Source organism: Halichoeres trimaculatus, unplaced genomic scaffold (genome assembly GCF_033239565.1).
Source record: "Halichoeres trimaculatus isolate MK-OKI-2021-1 unplaced genomic scaffold, fHalTri1.1 fHalTri1_scaffold_7, whole genome shotgun sequence".
Classification (NCBI taxonomy): Eukaryota; Metazoa; Chordata; class Actinopteri; order Labriformes; family Labridae; genus Halichoeres; species Halichoeres trimaculatus.
In genome coordinates this window covers 28,445,383-28,462,200 of record NW_027437185.1, presented here as the reverse complement: position 1 = coordinate 28,462,200, position 16,818 = coordinate 28,445,383, and the positions used below count along the sequence as shown (strand labels likewise).

The 16,818-nt window shown below is 37.8% G+C and overlaps 2 protein-coding genes across 4 annotated transcripts in view; one reads left to right on the top strand and one right to left on the bottom strand.

Moving 5' to 3' along the window:
- slc36a1 (solute carrier family 36 member 1) overlaps window positions 1–8,868 on the bottom strand; it is a 51,099-nt gene extending 42,231 nt beyond the window's left edge. The window contains exons 1-5 of one of the 3 annotated variants that reach the window (XM_074674546.1): window positions 8,675–8,868; window positions 4,948–5,082; window positions 1,461–1,578; window positions 1,243–1,333; window positions 380–468 (exon numbers count right to left, since the gene is read on the bottom strand). In XM_074674546.1, coding sequence (XP_074530647.1) covers window positions 380–468; window positions 1,243–1,333; window positions 1,461–1,578; window positions 4,948–4,984 — 335 coding nt within the window. In that variant the 5' untranslated portion in view covers window positions 4,985–5,082; window positions 8,675–8,868. Of the gene's footprint in view, window positions 1–379; window positions 469–1,242; window positions 1,334–1,460; window positions 1,579–4,947; window positions 5,083–8,674 lie in introns of those variants that run through there. The other 2 variants (XM_074674548.1, XM_074674549.1) reach the window with 2 other exon arrangements.
- Window positions 8,869–10,182: 1,314 nt separating this feature from the next.
- On the top strand, window positions 10,183–13,357 carry atox1 (antioxidant 1 copper chaperone). The gene is made up of 4 exons (XM_074674232.1): window positions 10,183–10,349; window positions 11,167–11,242; window positions 12,203–12,355; window positions 12,540–13,357. The coding sequence occupies exons 1-3, from the start codon at window positions 10,344–10,346 to the stop codon at window positions 12,328–12,330; spliced, it is 210 nt and encodes a 69-aa protein (XP_074530333.1). The 5' UTR covers window positions 10,183–10,343; the 3' UTR covers window positions 12,331–12,355; window positions 12,540–13,357.
- The last annotated feature ends 3,461 nt before the right edge of the window (window positions 13,358–16,818 follow it).

The following is a 16,818-nucleotide window of genomic DNA, read 5'->3' as shown; positions in this document are numbered from 1 at the left end:
GCAGAATATTCTGAAAATAAGGAGCTTTTTTGAGGAGCTTATTAATAACCAAAACATCCCTTCAAAAATTAATGTTTCTAATCCACACGCTTTGCAGACATAGAGACTTCGTACAAGCTGAGTATACCTTAATAATTCATGATTGATAATTAATCATTTGAGTGTTTTTTTCAAGTAGAGGCAATTTGAGAAAGTATTTTACTCAAGAACACTTAGAAACTGATTACGGCATTGTAGTCCACGATGCCCAGCTTCCTTGATGAAGGCTCTGCTATTTGCTTTGCAAGGATGAGCTGACTTTACACACTCATGACATGTGATCTAACTCGGCTCATTTGTTAAGTGTGTTAGGTGTGGCTGTCGTTGTGTGTTTGCTCACTTTGCACTGAGGTGGTGAGAACATTTGACCAGCAGCCGCATACAGTGGACTGCGACAATCCCCATACAGAGCAGGCTGACTGGTCCAAGCTGGTGAGAAAGACAAAAAGAGACACAGACAAAAAGAGGAAGGAGGGAGGGTGTTAGAGACAGAAGCCTACTAAACTCATTCTCATTTTTTTCTATTTTGTTATTGGATGAAAAGTAAAGAAAGAAAAGACTTTGAAAACAAGAGAATAGACCTAAACAAGGAATGCTGTAGGTCATAAATGTGCTCCTTAAAATGTTCTTCATCTTTCCATTTTCATCCCTCCACCGAGAATCAAAAAACTGTGTCCAGTCCAGATAAAACTTCAATTTCCAGCCTTTCCCAGATACTTTCTCAGATTTATATGAAGCCACATAAAAGTTACCAGCCCTGTGAGCAGCTGAAACTTTACGACGAGCAGCAGCACAACGGCTTATTTTATACTACCTTAGAGCTCAGTGGGAACAGATCATATTTTATCATATAGCACTAACAACCTCAATCTTTCACTTTGGTGCAACATGTAAATGTTTTTACACCCCAACCACAGCTCTCTGCATAATTCTGTGAAGAAGGGTCACACATCTTGGGTAAGTGAAGCTCCCGGAACATCTGATCTGTATGTGAAGTATTTAAATGACTACATGTGATTAAGTAGCTTAAGAGCATTCCTCACTTGGTGCATTTTCAGAGATACACCCACAAAAGAAGACGATGAAAGAAGTGTTCATTGCAGAGACCAAAGCCAGCCAAGGAACATCTTTACTTTATCAAGAGTATCTGACAGGAGCTAATTCTGTATCTGCAGTCTGGTCATGTGAGCTCTGTGTACTCACCACTAGCCCTGCATTCTTGACAGCCAGAGGCAGACCCAGCAGCCCTGTACCGATGTTCCCTTTTAATAAGTGGATGAGAGTCTGACAAAACCTAGAAGAGAAGAAAGTAATCACACAATCAGTTAAAACCACATCAGCCTTGTTTTGTCAAATTTTAAAGCAGAGGTAGAGGGTGTTGTTACTGTTTCCTGTAGCATATTAACAGTTATATTACTTACGAAGTTCCTGTCCTTTCCCCGATCCTCTCATAGTTACGCTGAGGTCTGGAGGGCCCAGGTGGAGAGGGACAAAGAGCATCCATTTCTGATGGATTTTGGTCAGAGAATAAAGAAGCTGCTGGAGAGGAAACATAAAAGTGTGAGGAAACAGAAATTGTGAGCAATTAAGTTTATTTAATACACATTAAAAAACATTTTCTGGACTCCTGGATGAAAACAGCCACATAGAATTGAGATTTGACGTGATTATCAGGATGATCAGATTTTATTTCTATACACTTAAATGTTCATTTAGAAGGTGTTAATCAAATAACAGCTTTGTAAACAGCTCCTGAATGATTGTTGAATTGCATTTATAGTTAAACAGTAGGTATCGAAGGGTGTTTGCTGAAGGCGGTTGCTGAAACAGGATCTTCTACCAGCCCACAGTGTCCTGTATCACGAGGACATGTTTCAGTTAATAACAAGAGGTCTAGAGGAAAAGGGATTTTTAAACTTAAACAAAAAAGTAAATTTAAGGGAATTTGTTTCAGTGATGATCAGAAATGGAGTCTCACATTACAATGAACGTGAACAGGTGAGAACAAATACAACTCAGATATGAAACAAAAAGTTTATATTTTGTATATTTTGTCTTAAAATGCACTTTTATCCTTCCTGTGCTTGAGCAGTATGATGGTTCCTTTTTCTGTTTTGATTTGGTGTTTTATCATAATTTGCTTCCCCCTGTGCACATCAGCAATGTCATGTGACTAAATTTCCGTGAGTGATTCCTGCAACAACCAAAAAGTGTCTTGAGTAACCTTTAACTGTAATATTCTCATGACAACTGTTGGGTTGTTTGGCTGTACAAAGCAAAACCGACAAAGGTCTGTGCCTAAACCAAAGCGCTGCAGCTTAACTGAACTTCTGCTACAGGCCTGTTTATTGATGTGAAACAGCGCCCAGGCTGCTGGCTTCAGTGGAATTTCCTTGAGTCTCTCGTGACTCTTGTTACCCTTTAACCATCAGAGGAGAGCTGAAGGCCAAGGAGAGATGAAGAACAGGGTTCCTTGTTGCATCAGTCGACTGAATGTCTTCTCACTGTGTGAAAACTAATACTGAAGTGAAACTGCTGCTAGTCTTTACATCACAAAGCTTTGTGGTTTCAAATCTCACGGCTGAACTCGACCTTCTCACTACTCCTGAGAACTACCCAACAAACTTATTAAGTTTAATAGGGAGCAAAGTTCAATTTGAATTTCAGCAGAGCCAGCTCAATCTGGGAATATTATATTAAAGTTCTAAAACACAGGATTTTTATGGGTCACACAACAAACTAATACTTTATTAATCTAACTTCATCATCGCTGCAAGTTTGATTTTTCAAGACTTGCTAAAATGTTTGTCTTTTCAACAAAGCAGGTTACTGTTAAAAATCTTAGAATTCTTATACCATCATAAAGTTTTTTTAACTTTTAAATTAAGCCACTTCTGTAAAGAAACATGCATTTGTGGGATTTAAATAGTCTGCTAAATCTTCTCTGCCAATACCAAACCAATATTCTGTTGTTACTATTGACTCTCCCTAAGCTTCTGTTACCCCACACTCTGCCCTATGAGTAGGCATGGGGACTGAATTAGGTACTTTTAAAGGCACCGACCAAATTCTGTCTGTAGTACAGAGTACCATGTTTTGGTACTTGAACGCACCCTTGTGGCTGTGAGGGAGTGACAGAGTAGGCAATTTTCCATATTGGACATGAACACAGCATGCTAAATTGAAAAACTTTGTGTTTTTATTATTATACAAATCAATATTTATCACCAAACAAACATACCCCAAAGTACCAAAAATTGGTACCGTTGAATAGAGATACTGATACTGATATCGATTGTTGCGGCTGTCTAACTATTGCTCAGCCGTTGGGTGAAGCTCTTACTTTGTGACACGTCCAAAAAAGTTCAATAAAAGTCCAGTGATCAGTTTAAAAGGTTTATTGTGCAAAAAATCCAAAATCCAAAACGAGCCAATAATAAATTCAGGCAAAATGTGAAAAAATAATACTCGATGAAAACTAAACAAATAATGCTGGTAGAATAATAAAAAGAGACAATGAAAAGGCGACGGGCAACAAAAATATCTGAGCTTCTGACTCTGAGACTCTGCTCTGCACTTTGTTCTAATTCCCGCCGCCATACATAACAAGTAGAAGAAAAAAAACACATATCCATGGATGATTAAAGGGCAATGACGTCATCAAAGTTAAGTCATCTACACTGCAACAAAAGGAAACCAGCTAAACTTATTTTAGCTTCTACATTGATATTGGTACCATATTGTTTCAAATGTGAAAGGTACCCATCCCTACCTGTGAGCATGAGCCCTTCTATGGTGTACTGTAGGTGTTTGATTCAAGAATTGGCAAACCACATTTGACTGTTTACAGCAACTTCAGGTAGTGTTCGACAAAACCAAGTTGATTTTTTTGAGTGAGCGATAGCACTACCTCCAAAGTAAAGACTAAGTTCCATGTAATTCAGTGATAACAGAGACAAGTCAGGAAGAAGGCATCCCATGAAGCCGCCAACTTTCCATCCACCACACAAGAGTAAATGGCATAACATCTTCTTATTCTGGATCCAAACCAGATTTCAGCTGCTTGATATTTGAAGTTTGTTGAATACAGTGACAAAGCCTCATATTGTGGTTTTGTATGAGAAGCTGGACAGTCAACTGCAGCTGAAACAGAACACCTGTCCATCCATATCCATTTCGGTAGTTCAAGTATCAAACATAACCGAACCAAGCCTGACCTACCTGACCCGTCCTCAGACTGGTCACTGATAAGCCATAGATAGTCGGGAGCAGCAAGAAAGGTAATCCAGACACAGCCTTTGATGAAAGCACTGAATTACACTGAGCTGTATGTGCCTCACAGTGATGCTATAAACCCAGCTGACGCCACTGCAGGGTAAATATTTGCAGGTTGTGTTTAACCAATAGGTGTAAACATGGCGCCAGTTCAGGCAAACACAATTTGAGAGCAAGATGTGTGTAACTTATGTGGTATGAAACAATAGAACATGTCAGATTAGCTCAAATTTGCAGGACAGTCAAATGTGAGTTACGCAGTGACTTATGGAGCAAGGGTAGGAACAGAAACAAAACTCAACAAAGGAAAACACTAAGGTGGAAAAATATTTGTACAAGATAAAAAAGTGGTGCTAATTGTTCTGCTGGTACTGTAAATTCATCAAAAGCTGTGAGATTTTTAATCTTTTGTTTTGACATCCAGCCAATTTACTCACCAGCCACGCCAAAAACATTAAAGCTGCTTTAATGATTCGCTGTCATCCTGCCAACTGGGATTACATGTAATCCCACTGAGTCTACTTGAGAATATTACAGCCATCGCTCAAGTTTCTACACACAGCACTTTTTTTTATATTTCTCTTACTATCACGATCTGAATATGACACAAAGACAAAAAAATGGTGTCCTTACCTTCACCTCGGATGTCTACATCACTGGAAGCCATCATCTTGATGTGATGGGTTGGTTGTCGGCTGGGTGTTGCGCCCCCAGCCTCGCAGATCCTAACGCTGAGAGATCAGGGAGTCCAGCATTGACAGCTGTGCACTACAAAAACAGAGAGGAAAATCAGCACCAATAAATCTATCATGAGAGGAACAAGGTTTAACAGAGGAGGCGACGCTGACTGATACCACTTTAGAAGTCAGATGTTACCTCTCTAATACATTAATCCTCACATATGTGAACAACATCGCAAAAAAGTGGGTTAATAGAAGAGAAATAGGTAAAACTGGGGCAGGGAGTATCAATATTTTAATTGTTCGGAAATTCTCCAGAATCTTATCTCTGAATCATCTGCTTCCCATCAAAAAATGTCCAAAGGGAATGAAAAGAATTGCATCAGCGTCCATCCTTAGAGGAACAAATACTGCAAGCAAGTTCTAAAATTTATGAAAACCTGCTAACATCTGACAATTCAGCTGGAAAATAATTTAAACAGTTTCCTCGTCACTGCTTTTCAAATTGCTGGTGAGTCTGTTATTTCTGTCAGCTATATTACAGTCACCATGCTGAGCTTTTCTTTCTGTTCTGTGACAGTGACGCTTTTTTATTTGAAAGAAAGATGAAATTAGACATTTTCAAATGATTGTTTGCTGTTGGATTTTGGGGGGATTATTACAGGGTGGGTGGACTTTTCCAAGGATTTGGAACAAAAGGTTTAGATTTAAATTTAACAACTAATTCTCTAGTTTGTTAAAAAAAAAAAAAAAAAAAAAAAACCTAATTAGAAATAACAAAAACAGCACCAAAAGAAATCTGTTTTCTGTCTTTAAAAAAAAAGATGATTATCTAATTCATAAAGATTCACACATTTCTGAATATCTCAACATGAAACTTTAAACTTCACCCATTTTTACTCCTAACAGGTCAGTGTAATAAACTCTCTCTAGTAATCGGAAGTGTGTTTGTGAATTAAAGAAGATTTGGTATCACTGTTTCGTGTCAGCCTAACGCAGTGTTGGATGGTCTCTGAGGAGAGGAAAGCTCACTTAACTACACTGTTGCGTAAGAGCAGCCACAGGGTTTGTGAGAATGTGTCATGGCCTGCTGTGAGTTGTTGCTGCTTCTCTTTCTAATCACACAGGGATTTGTACACCGGCTTTACAGCCCACCTGCTGATTCACGGCTCCGAGGTCAACGGAAAAGTCTGGACTTTGTTTCATTTTTAAGAAGCTAGATCGTTTGCATTTCCTGGAGGTCCCAGAGACATCTCTTCAGCACAATCGGAGAAACTGGATTGTCTGTATTTACTCAAGACTCTAACTTCTCACCAAACAAGGGGCCCCTGAGGTGTTACCTTCCCTGTCATTGTGAACTATTGTTGCTTCTACTTTCTAACATTTTCACAGAAGAAGTGTGACTTCCACATCAACAACAACGTAACTTAAAGCCGGCCTAAGTGTTCAAATTACAAGCTACTTAGCCTTTTTCCCCACCGTGACATGAGTAGACTAAACTAAACTAACCACTGTGGAAACACTGACAGTGTGCTGTGTATTATCCTTTTATCAGCTTTAAGATCATATCACACTGAACAAACTGACAGCTGCCCATCAAACAAATGAAAAACAAAGAAGTATATCAGCATTGTGCTGTGTTCACAGGAAAGATTGCAGATGTCCACTTGGTGATATAAAATTAAACTTCCGCAAAAGGTGGTATTCTTCATTTTAGTATATGTTTAGTCCAATTTTCACTTGTTTTGTTTCCACTACACTGTTTCTGTCATCAAAAAGGAGCCTTTCCAATATGTTTGATGCAATCTACACAATGAATGAAAACAAAGTGTCACGAGTGGTGAACCAGCTTGCATTTTGCTTGTGAAGCTGGATTATGATAGCTTATCCATGGCAGAAGGACTGAGCAGTTACGTTTATGTATCCGTTAAAGAAACTAATGAAGTCAGGAGTGTGGGGGCATTTCAGGTACACCAAGAGTGACCATGGATGTTCCGTTTGTTAAACCTGCCTTAAAAAAGCAGCATAATTGCCAAGCACCTCAAACTCAATGCAACAATTGCAGGACCACCACCCAGCAAAACACCCCAATGTAAAGCTAACATAATGTAATGGAGCGATTCTACGATAGTGGGACTGCGCTTAAAGAAACATAGAGTTGGTAAAGAATCTAACCATGTCTGTTGCTTCTAGTGCAAAGTAAACAAATGATAAAGCAAACAAAGCAGCGTGATGTGGAGGAGAAAATACTCCCCTCAGGACAGTTTAATGTTGCTTTCTCCTGTCTGTATGGAAATGCTACACATTGTAACTACCTGGTGTAAAACACTGGGATAACATTGGTGACTTGAAACTTCCAGCATTTAACCATAAGAGTTTTCCCAGAATTATCCCTCTGACTGCTATTGTCCAATTCATATTTTTTATTGCTAGTTACAACCATAGACTGTAGTCTCCATGACATCACCCATTTGTTTCTGATGCAGGGTTTTAAAGCCCATTGTCAACAAGGCTCCAAATACTGTACTCAACCAAGTTTTGTTTGAGCTAGGATAAGGCAAAAAGATGGGTTTTTAGCCTTTTGAGACAGCTACAGGGCCTCCATCTGTCAATCAAGTCACCCATGCCATTCTCTGGGCAAAATTTGTAAGTTAAACAACAATGGAAATAACATGTATAAGTATCTTCTTAAAAATTGGTGTGTATGTGGTGTCTGTGTTTCTCCAGCCAGCTTCAAGTATAATACCGGAGAACTTCAGTTTTTAGCACTTCTGCATAGACTTCACATTCTTAGACCAGAGGTTGACACTATGTAAGTCTGGTTTCTGACATGCTAATGAGGAAATGCAACATGCCAGAAAGCAGGAAATGCCTGTTCTTTTCTTTTTGTTTTGTTATTTCATAGATCATTCCCACCATGTAAATAGTATCAGGATATTCTATATGCAGTGTTTCAATCTGGCCATGACATCAAGGTAGCAAAACAGAATTTGTTTCTTGAGTTTAGTTTCGTAACAGGTACCAATAGCATCATATACTCTACAATAATAGGTCTGAAAGCTGGGATTCATACATCCAGGGTTCAGTGTTTACAGCTGATAAACTGACAAACAGCATATTTTCTGCATGTCATGGGTGCGGCCAAACACTTCAGCCTTTATTTACATAAACTAAAGGTGTCTGTGCATGTTTCCCTATCACAGACACAAACACCTACACACAGCAGACGTACATGATAAACCTAATGATCTCATTATTTTTGACTAATCTTTGACCAGGAGACGTGTGAGGGTCATCATCGCATCAATGGTCAAGCAGAGATAAGCAGAAAACCGAGACAAACACCACTGATGGGATCTGTCCAGGAAACTATACCATCAAATGGGCTTATGATAAATTGTGTTGTGCTAAGAAAGCAGTTAAATAGGGCTGTGTACAAGCGGTTTAGTTGTTATTTGTATCCGAAAACGGCTCCCACGCATACTGGAGGAATTGAAATGGGGGAAAAATAATCACATGATACTAGTCTAGTTATACGCTCGTAATAACCTGTTACTTGTGGGGACAGAGCCTTTTATTTTGCTAGACGCAGCAGTTTCGCTAACGCTATGTGTCATCAATCTATGTAGCCGTGGCTAGCGAGCTATATGTTCAGATGCCATCTTTGTGTCAACACCAACCTGCCTCGGAGAAACCTTGAATTCGCTCTCTTCTTCTTGGCCACACGGGTCAGTTTTCTCAAGAGGCTAAACCTAACCTCACCGCAGACCTCTTATTTTCATATCGGATCCATATCAAGGAGGATACAGAGCGGCCACAGTGCACCGATTGAAGGCAAAACAGGAGTCGACTGAAGAGTCAGTGGCGTGGTCACGTGACCTCTTCGGTAATGCTGCGTTGCTGTGTTGTCAGAATAATCGGAAAATGTAGGTTTAAACTTAGACTCTCACAGAGGAATGGTTGTAACGGGAATAACAGACTTCCTTTTCTCTGTATCAAACACTTTGAGGTCGTCAACTTTGAAGACCCAATAAAAGTAATGAAAAAAAGGACAGATCACTAAAAATAAATCTTCTTTTGACGGAATCCAATCGAGGTTGTACATTCAGGGCGAATAAGCGATTTCAAGCCATAGGAATTTCAAGTATCCGGGGAGGACTTGAATAAGCTTTGTGTCGTGCTGTCAGACGAGGTGTTGCCATAGATACAAAGTATTGCTGACTATTTGTTTCACTTTTTATTTTAGGCTTTAACTATGAAAAACAGAACTTTTTAGAGATATACAGAAAAATATGAAAGCGTAAACAGTGTTAAACAAAAGCTTCACAGTTAAATTAAAACAAATTTCGACGGGCAGAGCTTGTACATAAAGGACAAAAAAGATTGGAAGAGTTTGGTTTCTTTCCCTGCCGCAAGCTCTTTATTCCTAGATGTTTTACCCATAAACGTTGTTTTACTTATTTATTAACTATCATTTTTTTAAATATATTTTTTTTAAAAATAAACCCATATGAGTTTACCATAGATTCAGATCAGAATAATACCCCCAACCAGCCCTTGTTAGTTAGTGACCACATTGCCGAGATATCTTGAGAAACAATCTGGTTCCAAACACAAGACCACAACCTGATGACAATGCTCCCGAGTTTGTCTATTTTGCGAATTTCACATCCTTAAATTAAGGTGGCAACACACCACACTAAACTGTTGTGTGTTGAAATTCAACTAAATTTTAGATACGTTGAAATCAGATGTAATATTGATTAATAAAAATTATTGATATTTCACTAAGAGTTGAGGATTTTTGGCTTAACGCATGACTCCTTTTCTGTTATTATTATTATCTTTTTTTCATTATTTGGTCATCATTGTGATTTTTTTCCATTTTTTATTTGTTTTACTTTGTTTGCTGTTTTTTTTGTTTTTTTGTTTTTTTTTATCTCAGTAGGCTTTAATTTATTTTGTTGAAAACTCCACTTAGGAGTTGTTGTTTTTTTGTCGTTTTTTGACACAGCAATCTTCACTTTATTAATATAAAAAAAATACAAAAATAAATACATTTATAACTAGGATTCGGTATATCATTATTATGACTTAAATTTTATAAATGTTATGACTTTTACATTTTATAAATTTATTTTGGCGTAAATGGGTTTCTAAACAGTAGGTGGCGGAAGTGCATCTTACTTTAAGTTGAGAGACAACCGTAGAAGAAGAAGTGACCAAAAACCACTAGCTTTGCAGTGACAAGCTCCACGTTTGTAGACGTTCTGGGGGAATTCATAGCACTTGATTGAGTCCGAGAGGGAAGTCCACAGCTGACCTAGTTTAGACCACATCTCTGCAAATATGACGGTAAGTTAACAACGGTATTTTTTACCCAAAATGTGGTATTTTTCGTGGACAGCACTTCTGGCTTTCTCCTGCGTAGTGCCAAGCAGGATGTATGCCTGCTTTCTTGCTTTGAAACTTAAGTCGCCTCTTATTTCGGAATTATCTGTTAGATACCACGTAACAAAACAATCAAATTCAAATTCATCAATTTTATTCTTGTATAAACATGAGTCGAGCTAATAGTTGTTAATTATCACAAATGAAAGAGGTAGCAGTTATCACTTTCTAATCCCACTTCCGGACATGACGGTTCGCCCACCTCAATCATTTATTTCGAATACGTTGATCCAATTGATCCCTCTATAACACCGGCAATGAAAAAATAAATAATTAAATAAATAAATAAATAAATGAAAAAAATAACAGTTGTGGCCTTCTTGAGCAAATTTCAAAATGTTTGAATCGTGATACTCAAAACCCATTTAAGTCGTATTCGTGATTCATTGATAGTGGCGTTTTACAGTTTCGAAATGATAACCACGATTGTTTTAATAAATATTGAGATGCTTCTTAAACTCGACTAATACCGGAATCTAATTTTAGGATTATATATAATCACTCCAATATTTTCAAATTTGAACCGGCCCACATTTGCCCATATCATCTGGCCACATGACATGTTTGTTATTTCGAAGTGTTGGTTCTAGGAATATCTTTCCAATGCAATTAGCATTATGATATAGAGATGTCACAGTACTGGCTATCTCAATAAGGAAATGAATCAAGTGTAACTGCAGTAAGATTATGTTGATAACATTTCTAATTCTGTCTTCAACAGAGGCACGAGTTTGAGGTTGCAATGACGTGTGAAGGATGCTCAGGAGCTGTCACCAGAATCCTCAAGAAAGTAGAAGGTGAGACCTGAAAGGAAAAAGTCCTTGAGGACATTGTGTTCTCTGCCAGAAGAGTATTTGTCACAGCTAGTAGCTCTAAAAATGCATTGTTTTAGCTGTATTTAAGTCTAGAGTTACCTCAAGTTTGAATTAAAACTATTTGACATATCTTTTCTTTTAGCATCAGCTAGATATAATGACATGCAAATAAATACAAATAAAGCATTATTACAGTCATTCTTAAAGCCAAAACAGGTGGTTCCAACAGGCTCCTAAATGTAAACATCCCACTGCAGTGTTTTGTTAAAGTATCAGTGCAATTTGAAAGCTTTTATGGGTTCCACATGATTTATCACACTGACTCACAATGAGTCAGCAAACATGTCACCTGATGTGGTTTGGGTTTCTTTTTATTTGAGGATGTCAAGTAAAGGCCATGTGCCTCAGCAACACTAGTTTTCCTTATGAACGGCACTGAAATGACAACAAGAAGTCTACCCTGCCCCCAAAGCAAATTCCTTACAACCCTCTTGCTGTGATTCAGTAAAATGTACACCGTAAATGGCTGTTACAGTTTCTACTGTGCTGATGATTCTATTAATCAACTCATGATCCTGTCACCATGTTGGATATTCCTCCATCCTGTTAGGAAGCTTACACATTTTTTGTATTGGCACAAGCTCAGAGAACCTCTTAGAGCACACAGATAATCTACACACAAATCTTTTACACATGTATACAAACACTCAGAGAAGGCTAATTAAATCTACTTCTCTTGTTGTATTTTAAGCTTTTAAAGTGATTCTTTAACACTTGGTTCATCATAAGGAGTAACCACAGTTCATGATGAATTTACACAGTTAAAGACTTCTTTTGGTCATTTGTGTACACAAAGGCCCAAGTGGTCTTTATTTTTTTATTCATACTACATTATGCTTAATGGCTGTAGCCATGGCTTTGATTTGTTCTCTTTGTGTTCAGGAGTGAAAGACTTTGGGATTGATCTGTCCAACAAATTGGTTTGGATCGAGTCTGACAAAGATGTGAAGTTTTTACAGGAGACACTGGAGAAATGTGGAAAGGAGGTCAAGTACAATGGCTCTAAATGAAGAAATCTTCTCTGTTGTAGAACAGGTAACATGTTGGTGTTAGATTTACATCTATTCATTTGTATATGTTGCCAAGCAAAATAAAAAAATGCATGCAAAAGATCCCTTTCTGCATCTGTAAATCCAGTCTGAATCCAAATGGAAGATATTATTCCTCAGTGTCTGTGGGTTTCTTATTTTTTTTTTTAATTTCTGTGTACTGTCCTCAGGAAATCATTGCTGCTTATGTGAAGTGAAGATTCATGCTGAAATTGAAGTTCTTTTCCTGACTGGATGGGCCAACATCTCCTCCCTCAGAGCTTACACGCACAATAATCCCCTTTGCTGTAGATCTATCTAGCAATTTACAGAGACAAACCTAGGGAGTATGTTTGGGCGATGAAGACAAAATGCAAATAATAAATAGTGAGCACCCGGGGAAAAAGTACAACGAAAAGGTGTTATTTTTTCTCCTCTAATGTGGTGGCTTGGCTTAAAAAATCATCAGTCTATCAACATGTCCTGACACACCTCTTTTTAGTAAAGCAGTGTAAAATAATGTTTTTCAGAACATTTTAAAAATTGTCTTTGTATTTCAATTGCTTTCTTTTATTTGACATCAGACATTACATTTTCCATCTTACAGCCAAAACCCTTTCTCCTGTTTGTGAAAAATGTCATAAAATTAGACACTACTAATCTTCCCAGAGTAAATCAAAGTACATTCCCTAAATTTGGATAATTCTATAGCCATGTTTGCTTCATTCTTGCATTTGAGGTTAAAAGTAAAGATAAGTGGCTCCAATAGAGATACTTCCATCAGTTCCTACAGAGAACTAGCTTCATTACACTTTACACTACAATAATGTACTAACACAATAGGTCAAATGTATCATGTTTGTTCAGATTTACTGACAGATGTCTTCTGTTTTCCCTTAACCATGGGGAGAGTAGTTTGATTTTGTTGTTTTATGAAAACAGATAGCCTTCTTCTCCTGTACTTTTCTTACTGTCTGACTATGTGTAGGAACAATAGAAATAAAATCACTTCTACTTGAAAAAATGTTTTGTTTCATTGCTCCACTTGTTAAAACTACATCAAAGTCAAATTTGCCAAATTTAACGCCGTGAAAAACTAAAATGCCAGCAGCTCTGACTGGCATATCTACTTACCATGAAAGTAGCATGTGAATGCTCTGTTTGGCAAAATTTTTCTTTTAGTGGTTTCCTGAAAAAATCAGTCACTATAAGTGGTCAAACATCCTTGCATCATTATTGCAGACTCATGAAACCAAACCTCACCTGTCCCTCAGTTTTCTATTGGTACCAGGTGATTCATGGTCCATTTTCTGCAGTGTTAAGTGTTGCATAAACATCAGAAAACTCTGCTTCTGGCCAAGGAAAATTTTCTCCATTGGGGGGTGATGTAAGGAAAATATGTTTTTTTTTTTTTTTTTAATGACAGGATCAGGATCTGGATTTTTATCAGGATGTTTTTTTTTTTTTTTTTTTTTTTTTGAAGATGTTTAAGACTGTTTAGACCTGCAAACAACATTTTTAGTCCCAAGTATTTGTTATCCTGCATTATGGACTACTTCTATGCACCATTTTTTCCTTTTATGTACCATTTCACAACTTTGCTTTAGTCTCATGTCCTATGATTTGTTTTTTGAACTCTGGATGTTCATGAAGCTCATTTACCACATTAAGATAAACACATTTATTTAAACCCCCCACCTGTAAGAGTTCTTGAGTTTCTGCAGAATGTGTAGAGCTTTAGCTTTATGCAAGTAGCCTGTGCACAGCCCAATTGTAGTGTATATCATAAACACTGTTGAGTGTGGAAATCCTTAATGCAGGGATCTATACAATGCACCAAAAATTCACTCTACATTGTTCTATGCAGTCATCTTGTCAATCTTGTTAAGCAGGCTGCTTTGTGTGCTTCAGATTGGAAAAATGAAACCGTGTGTGTGGCTTTAACTACTACTACTCAATATATCCACCAGGAGGCACTGTCAGATCAAACAGTCTGTTTCCTATGAGTCTAATCAAGAAGGCACGCTCTGCGTAATATATGTTCGAACTGAAGAACCAGAAAAGCTGTAAAGTCAAAAAATATGTTTTATGTTTAATTTATCATCTACATTCAGTTGGTGAGATCCTGGTAATTTTATAAGTGGATTTTATTTTTTCTTCTGTCTAGTTCTAGCGTCATGAATTTGAACTATAATGTGACTCAGACACACATACATGATGTAGTATCACTAAGGATAAAATGAAGTGTTGGATTTTCCGAGGGTTAAACTTTCCTACCTGGGTTTCACACTAAAAAAGATTTTGTCAGACTCTAACTGATCTGTTTCTGGTCAAATCAGACAAGCAGGTGTGTCTCTCCTGCGCTAGGTGTGAGACAAATGGTCTTTGTATTCCTTGAACCAGGCATTTCAGATGTATTTCAAAGAATGCTCTCAAAACTTTAAGGTTAGCATTTCATTTATTCAGTTTAAGAAATCAGAAGTTCTGGAGTTGCATGGTTAACAATGAGAAGCTTGAATTACATCTATGTACTCAAGGGTTTCAGGAGTTTAAATGTGTTTACCAATGTAACATCTAAAAATCTTCTGATGCAGGAGGAGATCTAACTGTTTTGTACATCATTTATTATTCCATCAGTTAACACATTAAGGTTATAACGTGTCTTTTACTTAATGAAACTATCTGTTTTAGGACAAATGTTGAGCGCTGAGCTAAGTGAGACAGCACAAAAGTTATGGTAAATGTTAACAACAACAACAACAATAACAATAATAATAATAATAATAATAATAATAATAATAATAATAATAATAATAATAATACACTTTATTTAAAATGGCCTGTCTGGACACTCAAGGTCACTTCACAGTTAGTTAAAAGAAACACATTTAACAGGAGAAAGTCACAAATATACCCAACATACACACTAAAGTTACATAAGTTAAAATGAATCAGAGGGCGTGGAGAAAGCAACTTGAAACAGATGGGTTTTGAGTTTTAATAGACAGTACGAGAGTCTATGTATCTGATGTGAGGTAGGGGAGAGTTCCAGAGTTCTGGTCTACATAACGGTCCACTGGTTCAGAGATTGGCTGGACTGTATAGTCTTGGTTTTCTTGAACATCACAGACGTCTTCTTAATCTTCTTGTTTTGCCTTATGTTGTTGTCTGACTTTCTCAGACTTTCTCATTGTCCAGCTTCTGATCCGTGGTTGTTGTACCTCTCTGAGACCTCGGGGATATTCTCGTAATCCTCAATTTCCATTTCTTCCTCAAGGTTCTTCTCGGTGTCCACTAGAACCATATTCACATAGTTCCGCTCATCATTGTTGGATTGGTACTTCGCCTTGGCAGTCACTGAGCCACAAGAATGGGAAATGCATATTAGTATTTCTAAAAGATTTTAGAAGAAAGTGTGTATTTATCATGTGAGAGTTAAGCTGAGTATAATGAGTTTGTACCATGTTGATTGGCTTGGCGTTTTTTCTTGCAGACCACAAAAAGCACTACTGAAACCATTATCAGCAACAGCAAGATCCGGGTTATTTCATATACCAGCGGTAATGAGGACACTAGAAAATAGAAGCTGGTTAAAATCATGTTAATTCCCCATCACCTCAGTCATCTTACTTAATCTTTTAGCAGCATCTAGTTCCCCAAACTAATATATCTACTTTCTCCAAGTCTGAATCCTAAAGTGAAGTATGATCTAAGGCAAACTGAAGACCTGAAGCCACCCATGGCTACCACATGGATGTTGATTTCTTTGCCTCCCCCTCCCAAGACTTTGTGAACTTACTTTAAGCTAACTTTTATGGCATTCAAGTGTACTTCTCTTACCTGAATGGAGAACATCAGCTTCCTCAATGTGGTCACAGTTATGTATCCCAAATCCACTGTCGCCACAATTAGTAAAAGCCCTTTCACTTCCTGAGGAGAAAACAACTCCTTTGAAAAGATGCCGTGAAATAAATTCATAACCACTACACCTTATTAACACAACCTTGTGTAATTCTGCTCATCACATTTAAATAGTGTTCGTCTTGGCCTGTGAATGTTTTTGCGGGTGATCAACTCACAAAGGCATAATGGTAATTTTCAAACCCTTCTTACCAGAACAGATCACCCCAGCATCTTCACTGTGGCCACAGTTATGTGTTCCGAATCCACTGTGCCTACAGTCAGTCAAAGACCTTTCACTTCCTGCGCAGTTAACATCATCCAGCCAGATTGGGCCTTCCCCTTCACCAAAAGAGGATCCCTCAGGAGCTTCCAGGGCCTTTCCACAGTTTAACTCTCTGCACACCACTTCAGCATCCAGCAAGTCCCATCTATCATCACAGACTGTCCCCCAGGTACTATTGAAGAAGATTTCAACTCTTCCAGAGCAGCTGGACTCAGATCCATTCAGTCTGATCTGGACACCTGGACAAAGAACACAGCAGAAAAAACACGGGTAAGTTTCTTGAT